General features: G+C 38.1%; 1 protein-coding gene across 2 annotated transcripts; it reads left to right on the top strand.

The window, feature by feature from the left end:
• Positions 1–2,570: 2,570 nt before the first annotated feature.
• LOC113327785 lies at positions 2,571–4,597 on the top strand. Of its 2 annotated transcripts, none has more exons than XM_026574913.1 (2): positions 2,571–2,991; positions 3,148–4,597. In XM_026574913.1, exons 1-2 carry the CDS (start codon positions 2,579–2,581, stop codon positions 4,568–4,570), a joined length of 1,836 nt encoding a protein of 611 aa, XP_026430698.1. In that variant the 5' UTR covers positions 2,571–2,578; the 3' UTR covers positions 4,571–4,597. The 2 variants fall into 2 exon arrangements, with proteins under 2 accessions (XP_026430698.1, XP_026430697.1); XM_026574912.1 differs by having other exon boundaries at positions 2,571–3,073; positions 3,164–4,597.
• Positions 4,598–10,682: the final 6,085 nt, after the last annotated feature.

Below are 10,682 nucleotides of genomic sequence, written 5' to 3'. Positions count from 1 at the left end.
AACATGATGAAAATTTGAAAACTTCGTTTATGACATGGGAAACTTTCTATTAACAACCATCAAGTAAACCGTGCATATGTTATAATCTAGGCACAAGGCATTCTATCGAAGTTTACTTTTATATTGTAGTCAGCCCAGATGAACGCATTACAGTGGAGATGAATTTCCGTAAGTTCCTACACTGCAGAGTAAAGCTATAGAGGTATAGAATCACTTTCTCTCTAGTTTCAAGTATCAGTTGGGTTGTCATGCCAAAAGTTGAAACACATTTATGGGCTTGGTCTTTAAGCACCAGTATATAAAAATGGGAAAATGGGCATACATACTACACTTTCGAAATCTGTTGTTAAATCTGGAAAACTAGAATTTTAACAATGTGAAGTTGAATATGTATATACTCATCGAGAGGTTTTAAGGTATCTATGAGATTGAAAAACAATGTCTCTCATTTCTTTACTTTTAGCATCTTTTGTTTGGTATAGGAAAGAGACGCAAAATGCTGCTCGTTTAAGTGTGTATGCTAGCTAGTTTAGAAATATTGCCTAAGGGTATGCTGCTTGATTAGTCTTTTCTTCTTGACAAAACAAGTTTTAACATTATGAGGAATCATTTCAATTGCAGAACCTTAAGTGAAGTACATCCAAGAAAGTCATTGATGGCAGCAAAAGGGAGCGTGAGAACAAATGGTGGAGCATGTTTATTGATTCATGGGGAACCCTGAGCAATTTTTTAGACCTCTGCAACAATATTTCAAACCTCTGCTACTTTTCAAACCACAGCGGGGTATTATCCTGCCTTATGAGACTATTACTTTCATTTACACGGATCAAGGGGCGGGTGTGCCAGTCATTGAAAAAATAGTGTTTTAGGGTTATTTACAGTGTTGTGGGTTTGTTTGTTTTTCATCTTCAGGTTGTAGCAGTCATTGAAAAAAGTGCTGATCAGCTCGATACTTGTGGATACTCCTAGTCAGATTGAAATATTCACTTGGTTATCTTCAGGATTGATTATTACTGAAGTTTTTGCTTCCACTTTCCCCACTGTGATTGTCCACGTAATTGACACACTTTCATCAAGCCTAGTTACATTCAGGAGTAATGTGCTTTATGCCTGGAGCATACTCTACAAGACCAGATTGCCTTTGGTTCTGGCAACAAGACTGGTTTGGCTCAGGATGAGTTCGCATTGGAGGTAATTTCTCCAACTAGGAAAATCTTTGATTCCTATGCTATGGTTCTTGTCATCTTTGAATGCGTTGTTTGTCACAATCAGGGGGTAGTCTTATCCTGGACACCTCTTCTCTGTGAGGGGTTTAGCATTACTTATCTCGAGTATACCCGCGAACTAATGTGTTAAGGACAACTTGTTAAACTTGTGATCCTGTCCTTGTCAAGTTGTTTCGATAAAGTTGTTTTGATTCGGTTCTTGACTATTATTTTGATAGATCTAACGTGTTGTTAATTGATGCAAGATCCCAACAGAAACTGATTTTGAACTCCACAACAAAGAGAAGGATAAGTTGCAGAATGATATGGGACACTGGGACTTATGAATGAGGAAAATGGTAAATTCCAATCTTTGTATCATGTTTAATGTTAATGAATCATTTTATGAACGTGAGAAAACATCGATTAAGATTGAAACTCATATAGCTTATAAAAGAGATGAACCATACAGACATTGGTTGCCAGGTAAACCCTTAGAGTAAAATATACACAGAATTAAAACCCCTTAGACATTGATTGAAAAATAAGAAATTCTAAGAAGAAAATGCAAGAATTAAAACCCTATTTTCTTCTTTTCTAGTTTTTGTTTTCGATTTAGGGTTTTATTGGACTCTAGATTTGCATGTTGTTCTATTGAGGTTTCTTTTCCCTGTGTTGGTGTCAACTGTCAATTAAGAGTTAGGGTTTTGTTTATGTACGATCATTAGATCTGGAATATAAACTTTCTTTAGGGTGATGGGTTTTCCTATGATTTTGTCTCTTTATTTATGCCATATTGGGTTGGTCAATTTTTTTTTATTTTTTTTTAAAGTATTAGAGATCTGTAATTTGCGATGCTGTTGTTACAGATGGCTCGTAAAAGCCATTTATTCACTACATTGTCATCCTGGAGCAGATGGCGTGACACTTGTTCTTATTGGGTTATTGGATACCTGTACACCATAACTTAACAAGTATACGACCCATATTGTCAACTGGGCTTATTCAAGGCTAACGACTTAACCTATGAAGTACTGATACAAGTATTATGTTCTCCAATTAGGAAACCATAATCGCCATATACTCCAGCAATATCTTGTGCCCCAAGTAATAAAGTAGTATATATATAAACATCTCTCAAAGGAAAAAGAATAAACAAATTTTCAAAACAATTTCTTTTTCCTCCAAACCCTAATCTTCTTTACCATAGGCATCTCCAAACCTTAATCTTCTTTGTTCCCCTAATCATCTTCTCAATGTCTTCAATTGCTGCTAATGAATCTCAACTTATTGGCCCTCCATCAATACAAAGCTCAGTTATTTCACCTCCTTCACCTCCAAAATATGGAATTGGAAGCACTTCCATAGACCTAATGGTTGCTAACTTCAACAATATTTCGGGTTCTTCTGATTCTCATCTTAGAGGTTATACAGCGAACGGAGCAGAAACTTATGTTTCAACTGATAATCCGTTACTTGATTTCTTCTTCCATGTAGTCCCAGATTCTCCACATGAAACCGTAGCCCAAAGATTAGAATCAGCCTGGAAACATGATGCATTAAAAGCTTTGAAGTTGGTATGCAACTTGAGAGGTGTGAGAGGGACTGGTAAATCGGATAAGGAAGGGTTTTACGCAGCCGCGTTATGGCTTCATAAGAATCATCCTAAAACCCTAGCTGTTAATCTCAGAGCTATGGCCGATTTTGGGTATTTCAAGGATTTACCAGAGCTTCTATTTAGATTGCATGAAGGGGTTGAGATCAGAAAAGAACGAAAGAACGAATGGCAGACTGAGAAGTATAATTATCCAGTTGATCCAGTGACTCGGAAACGTGTTCGTAGGGACCCAAATCAGAACGTGACAGCGGTTCCTAGGAGGAATCCAAATCAAAGGATGCCTGTACCTAGGAGGAATCCAAATCAAAGGATTCCTGTACCTAGGAGGAATCCAATTCAGAATCGGAGGAACCCAATGAAAAATAAGGCCGGCCTTAGGAGGAACCCAATTCAGAAGAAGGTGAAAGCGGATTCCGATGATGAGGAGGAGAAGCCAAAGAAGAAGAAGAGTAGGAAGGAAAAGGCGATTGAGTTGTCGAAAAGAGCACTTGAGAGGTACGGGAAAGATACCGAGTATAAAAACTTACATGATAAAGTATCTGATGTTTTTGCCGACTTTTTAATCTCCGATTTGAAGTATTTGAATTCTGGTGAGACCGGGAAGATTAGTTTAGCTTCGAAGTGGTGTCCTTCTCTAGATTCTTGCTTCGACAAGGCTACTCTTTTATGTGAAAGTATTGCTAGAAGAATATTCCCGCGTAGCTCGAATCCTGACTACGAAAATATTGAAGAGGCTCATTATGCTTATCGAATCCGTGACCGTTTGAGGAAAGAATACTTGGTTCCTCTACGTAAAGTCTTGGAACTGCCTGAAGTTTACATGAGCTCTAAGATGTGGGAATCTTTGCCGTACGATCGTGTTGCTTCTGTTGCTATGAGAAATTACAAGAAATTCTTCGAAGAACATGATCGACTAAGGTTCAATGAGTACCTAGCGAGTGTTAACAAAGGGGAGAAAAAGATTGCTGCTGGTGCATTGTTACCTCATGAGATCATAGGTACTTTGGTTGACGAAGAATTTTTGCTGGATGACGAGTATCTTAGGCGTAAAGATGCCGAGGATTGTAAAGTTGCAGAGCTGCAGTGGCGTAGAATGGTGGATGATATAACAAAAATTGGAAAGTTAAATGACTGTCTTGCAATCTGTGATGTATCTGGTAGTATGAATGGAACGCCAATGGATGTCTCTGTTGCTCTCGGTTTGTTAGTGTCAGAAATTACCCAAGAACCATGGAAAGGACATGTTATCACTTTCAGTGAGTACCCTGAACTGCACAAGATTGTAGGTGATGATTTGAGATCGAAGACGACATCCATTAAACGGATGGACTGGGGAGAATCAACTGACTTCCAGAAGGTGTTCGACTTAATACTGGAAGTTGCAGAAAATGGGAAATTGAAGGAAGATCAAATGATAAAGCGGCTTTTTGTTTTTAGCGATATGGAGTTCACCGAGTCGAGGTTGGATGCAGCTGCTAATGATTGGGAAACTGACTACCAGATGATACAGAATAAGTTTAGGGAGAAGGGATACAGTGTGCCGGAGATGGTGTTTTGGAACCTTCGTGACTCTACGTCAACTCCAGTGTTGGGTCAGCAAAAAGGCGTGGCTTTGGTTAGCGGGTTCTCAAAGAATATGATAAAACCTTTTCTCGATGGCAAGGATTTAAATGAAATTACACCCGTAGGAGTGATGGAAAAAGCAATCTCTGGTGAGGAATACAACCAACTTGTTGTAGTTGACTGATCGATCCATTATCCTCGATTCAAGAACCTGCCAACCATAAAGATGGTGCAAACTGTGTTCTGATCGATTTTTTTTCTTAGTTTCATTCGTTTTTTTTTTAGTTCAATCTATACTGTTGTTGGCTACATATGCCAAAAATTTGAGTGACAGTCTAGTAGTCTTTCATGCAATTCTATTGAAAGTTTTATCTGCTTTTCTTGAATATTATTGAAACATTAATGATTTTGTCTTCGGGTTTTGGTTTATTTCCAATTGTGCAAGTTCACCTTAATCCAACCGCTTCATAGCAGGGTTCCAACTCCAATTTATGGAGCTGCATACCCCTCCGAACCCGCATCATTCCTTACCGATTAATAAGAAGGAATAAAAAGAGTATTTTCTAGAGTTTGAGCTGAATTTATCTTTTACCAGTAACGATTCTAGAGTTTGAGCTGGATTTGGAATATTTTTCTAGAGTACATAATGAAAACGGAGGTAGGATATTCATTGCCAGGCTGCTGTTCCACCCCAACGTTCTTCGAATTGAAGATGCGGATGTGATGCTGACCTCAAAGGTTTGGAGGAAGTTAAAGTTGTTTTGTACATTTTCCCATTATTGCCTCCCATGGTAGGAGGTTACTTTTTTCAGAATAAGGCACTTCCATGGTGGGAAGGGAAAAAAAAATGTTGACTTCCATCTGAGGGGTTACGGAAAAAAGTTTCTTCTAATTTTAGTGCATGCAACCCCAACTGGGAAAAATCATTAACTTGTTTTGCTCAAAAATCGGGCCACCTGAATCGCTAACAATGGAAAATCGCCTCAGACATATAGCTCGTAGCGATTACTCGCGAGTAATCAATCTTAGAGAGTGATTTTGACTACAGTGTGACGGGTATCTAACAGCAGTGCTGTAATTGTTTTCTGTTTTTTTTACAATCCGTCTTCCGTGTAAAGAATGAAAGAAAATGTTTTTTGGGACTTCAATAACTGTTATGCATGCTTATCTAATTAATTGTGGACTGTTAAATCTTGCTTCATGTCTAGTTCTACCTTAATAATTTATATTATCTTATAACAAGTTAAAAGCAAGTACAATCTGATGAATGGATGGAGTTTAAACAATTTTGTTGGGGTGGAGTAGTTTTAGCCCTTGTAAACAAAACATAACATAATATGCACAGCCAGACATAATAACAATTAACCAAATCCTTTGGGTAATTGTTTCCATTTACTGCAAAAACAAATAAAAGGAGGAATCATCAAACCAACCTACTTGATTTCGCAAGGAACGTGTTGCTCACGGGGATCTGTTGCAAGTCTTGCTTCTTGACAGAATATAGAATGGGGAAGGACCGGTTGACATGATTATTATGACATAATCCGTTGACATGGTTGTCATTTTTTCTACCAAACCCAACTGGCAATGAATTTAAAGCTAATATTTTGGCGACATGTTCCTCGTATGAGACTCTACATTCCTGCTAAAAATGAGAGAATTCCGAAATACGAAACTTCACCATCCACAAATTTTAATTTCAAATGTTAATCTTCAATGGTTGATATTCAAAATGGTAGATGGTGGCCTTATACATTTCCGAATGCTCTCATTTTTGGTGGGAGTGTAGAGACTTATAAGAAGAACATGTCATCAAAAAATTAGCCTCAAATTCATTGCTCGTTGGGTTTGGTAGAAAAAATGACAACCATGTCAAGGGATTGTGTCATTATAACCATGTCAACGGATCCTATCCCAGATAGAATTAATGTATTGTTAGCTAACTCTTTTATAACTTTTCGTCAGACTGTTTTTGTTTGCAAGATCTAGTAAATTAAGCTCACAATGTCTGTCACCTACTAATTAATCTGTAGGAACTGCTTTTAGCTAAGTTTTATTAAGGCACTTGCACCTTCATGTGGATATACACATCAAAATAATGTAACATAAAAATCAAAAGGATGCCTGTGTAGGTTTAGCCGGTGGTCAAGAGTTTGACTTTGGGTTAAACTCTATCTTGAGAAAACTTATTCCTAAAGTTTAGGAGCTTAAGAACAAAGTTAGGAAACCTTGTTCCTAAAGTTTAGGTATCTTAAGGGCTAAGTTTGTGTTCTCTAGAATTAGAGGTGTAGAGGAAATCCAATCTAGAAGAATGGTAAGTCCTTGTGCTTAGGATTTTGGTCTCTTTGTTAGGGCGGATCGTGTGCTACCATGAAGGCCAATATCGGTGTGAGAGAAAAACTTGCAGAGAGAGGATTTTGGTATTGTAGGGTTTGGGGCGTTGCCCTAAACCTAGTTTCTAGTGTTTTCATGTTTTTCCTTTGTTACTAGCGACTATGAAGAAGGTGTAGAAGAGAAGACATGAGGCTGGTTTGGAGAATGGTTAGAGAATTGGTTTCTATGGTTTCTTCGATGGTGTTCTCGGGTATGTCTTGTTAACTCTTTGGGTCTTATCTTGGGTTGCGTAAAGAGCATGGAATGGTCTTTGATTAATGGAAGTTTTTCTGGTGGTGTTGGCCATGGATGTAGCCTGTACATGTGAACCACGTATATCTTGTGTTGTGGTTGTGTGTTTGTTTATCTTCTGTCTCTCTCTAATTATTTCTCCCATATTTGGTTCAAATCACCAATTGCCCTTTGTGATCCCGTGATTCGGCTGCGCTCGGGGTGCCAATTTTCCCAATAATTGGTATCAGAGCAAGGACGGGATGGTGTGATTGAACCTGGAATTGAATGATAGTTTATTGTTCGGGTGGAGAAATTGTTTTGAATATAATGTTTCAACCAGTGTTCACACAAAGATGGGTTTGTGATGTGATTTACAAACTTGAGGTTCAACTTGGTAGAAGTTTATGTTCTTCGTTTAGTTTTATGATGTTGTATGGGATTCAAAATAAGGCTAAATGAGGTAGAATACATATATACTTCTTAAAGGTGTTAGTGATCATACACTATAAATAATGGGTTACAAAGTTTGAAGAAAGGATGGTACTGTGAGGTCTCATGTAGAAGCAAGTTCAGCAAACGCTTCGAAGGTATGCACGAGATGTTATAGATTTATGTTACAGTATTCTTGATTGCTTGAACGTAATATCAAGAATGTGCCCGATCTCGAAAGCATGTACCACGATAATATGGGCATTCACACGGTATGTAATCCGAGCGAGTATGTTGGGTGTGATGGTGGTAAAAGTATGTCAGATTGGTGATGGCTTTGGGAATCGCTCAAAGGATTAAGCCTGTTAATCACAGTGTAGAAGTCTGATGGTTTATTTTAGATACACGGTAATCATGTCATGTGCTGGAGTATGATATTGAAGCTAATTTTTCCTTTTTGGGTTAGAGTTTAATATGTTGTTAGCTTACCGGTTAGGTGGAGATAGCGGTGATTCTTCTGGATGGTTCTCTTGGTCATCAATGGTAGACTCTGTGCAAGGATTCGTTGATGGTGGTAGAAAATTTTCATAGTGTTTGAGAAGCGTGTCCAGTTTCATAAGTATTCTTCATGAAGAAGATGGTTTGAAGATTTTTTATCGATGTCTTGGTGTTTTGATCGAAGAGATGGTTATATGAAGATGGAAGTTCGGGTTTGAGCTTTAAACGTAATTCTTTTGGTATGTAGAGATGGTATGACCGGATGGAGGTGATTCTTTGTTTGATCATCTCATTCTTAAAACCATGATCCGAGGTGGACAATTGTAGGTTTAGCCGGTGGTCAAGAGTTTGACTTTTGGTTAAACTCTATCTTGAGAAAACTTATTCCTAAAGTTTAGGAGCTTAAGAACCAAGTTAGAAAACCTTGTTCCTAAAGTTAAGGTATCTTAAGGGCTAAGTTTGTGTTCTCTATATACAGGATTAGAATTAGAGGTGTGAGAGAATCCAACCTAGAAGAGTGGTAAGTCCTTGTGTTTAGGATTCCGGTCTCTTTGTTAGGGCGGATCGTGTGCTACCGTGAAGGTCAATATCGGTGTGAGAGAAAAACTTGTAGAGAGAGGATTTTGTTGTTCTAGGGTTTAGGGTTTGAGGCGCTGCCCTAAACCTAGTTTCTAGTGTTTCCATGTTTCTCCTCTGTTACTAGCGACTATGAAGACGGTGTAGAAGAGAAGACATGAGGATGGTCTGGAGAATGGTTAGAGAATTGGTTTCTATGGTTTCTTCGATGGTGTTCTCGGGTATGTCTTGTTAACTCTTTGAGTCTTGTCTTGGGTCTTGTCTCGGGTATATTCATTCGCATCACCATTGAGTTGGCTTTGTGCGAAAGTCACTGTACCCTCCAATTTCTGATATTTTGCCTCTACACTTTTTCTTTCCATAGAAACTGTTGTTAACCTTGATTAACATATTTTATTCTCAGAAGAATCTATTCCAGCACTTCGCACACTTGTTTCCCCAACCTTGTACACCGTATCAACCATCAATCTCTCTCCTCTTTGACTATCTGCCGCATATGTTTTCCAATTCCTTCGCTTGAATTCTCTTGCTTCACATTTATCAACGTCAATTTCTTGGCAATTTTTACTTTCAACTGTATCTCCTCTTAAAATGTCAACACCCTGAGGTAAAGGAAACTTGATGCATTGATGAAATGTTGATGCAACAGCTAATATACCATGTAGCCATGGTCTTCCAATGATAGCATTATAAGGAGACTCAACATCCACTACACAGAATGTGATATCTGTTGGTAAATTTTGTAGAAATATTCGCATAGTCACCTCTCCCTTAGGTTTACTCGCAGAACCATTAAATCCATAGATTTGGTATGTTGAAGGGATTAACTCATCGTCTCTTCCACCCATGGTTTTATATGTATGATAAAACAAAATATCTATAGCACTTCAAGTATCTATAAGTATCTTATTTATCGCCGAGGTGTTTTTCTCATTTTCTTCGTCATCTTATTCCAACGGCTTCGGATTAGTTCCCAATCGCACTACCAGTGGACACTCATGTGATCCTCCTCCTCCTGGTATTTCATCTGCGCTGAACGAGATCTTCTGCTTTTTCCATTCCTTTAAAGATGATATTTTGCCAGGTTAAGAATTTCCCTTCCTTCAGCATCTCTTGCATATACTCGTGTTAAGACATTATCATGAAAATCTTCTATGTTTTTGAATGAGTGTATGATCGACTTAGAATATAAATTCTTTGCCTTCGCGCCCACCTCAATAGCAAATGTATTCCTGTCCTTCTCCTTTGCATATGTATTTCCTTGAGGTGGCAGTGGTGGTAAATTCCTTGGTTGTTTTAGTAAGAAATGGTCCAACTTTCCTTTCTCAATCATTCGCAATATAATCTTCCTCACATTTCTACAGTTCCTTGTTGTGTGACCATGGAATGTATGATAGACACAAAATTCTTTACTCATCCTCCATGATGGTGGATCTTCGCCTATATTATGTAGCTCTGGAATATCATCCATTAGGAGAGCGGCTTTCCATACTTTATCCATCGTAGTATTCAACTTTGGAAAATTTATCTATTCCCACACCATTCTTCCAGTTTTGTTGTTATAATGTGTTTGTTGTCATGCAGAACTTCCTGGTTGAACTGTACCGGTACCTCCACGATTTTTAAGTTGCTTGTCTTTGTATTCTTTATCAAACTCTGCGTGATCTGGACTGCCCATATCCACTAATTTTTGTTCAATCTCTGCATTATTCCTTCTCTGATTTCTCTTCGATGTACTCGCAACAGCATTTGTGCTATGTTTTTTTCCCTGAAATTCGCGCAGCTCCGACATTGTTATTGTATCCTTTATTCAAGAAGATTTGGGTATATAATATATCTGTTGCAAACAAAGCATTAATGAATGCAAGAATAAGATGTCGCTCATATACCCATTATCCCATTTCACTACACATGGTTCTCCAACGTGTCGTTAGATGACGCAAACTCTCATTTGCTCTTCTGCGAAGTCCGAATCCTGTCTCAATCCATGGTCTGGATAGATTATTACTTATGTATTGCCCCAAAAAGACATTTTGTAAGAGAGGAAATGAACCAATGGATTCTACAGGTTCCTTCAAACCACTTCAAAGCTTCTCCTGCTAAACTTGCAGCAAAATACTTGCACATTACTGCATCATTATTTTCCCACTGCAATAAAGATCTTTCATAAGCTTTCACATGTTGTA

Source organism: Papaver somniferum, unplaced genomic scaffold (assembly GCF_003573695.1).
Source record: "Papaver somniferum cultivar HN1 unplaced genomic scaffold, ASM357369v1 unplaced-scaffold_107, whole genome shotgun sequence".
In the NCBI taxonomy this organism is placed as follows: domain Eukaryota; kingdom Viridiplantae; phylum Streptophyta; class Magnoliopsida; order Ranunculales; family Papaveraceae; genus Papaver; species Papaver somniferum.
The sequence above is the reverse complement of the archived record's forward strand: the minus strand, read 5'-3'. Positions and strand labels throughout refer to the sequence as shown.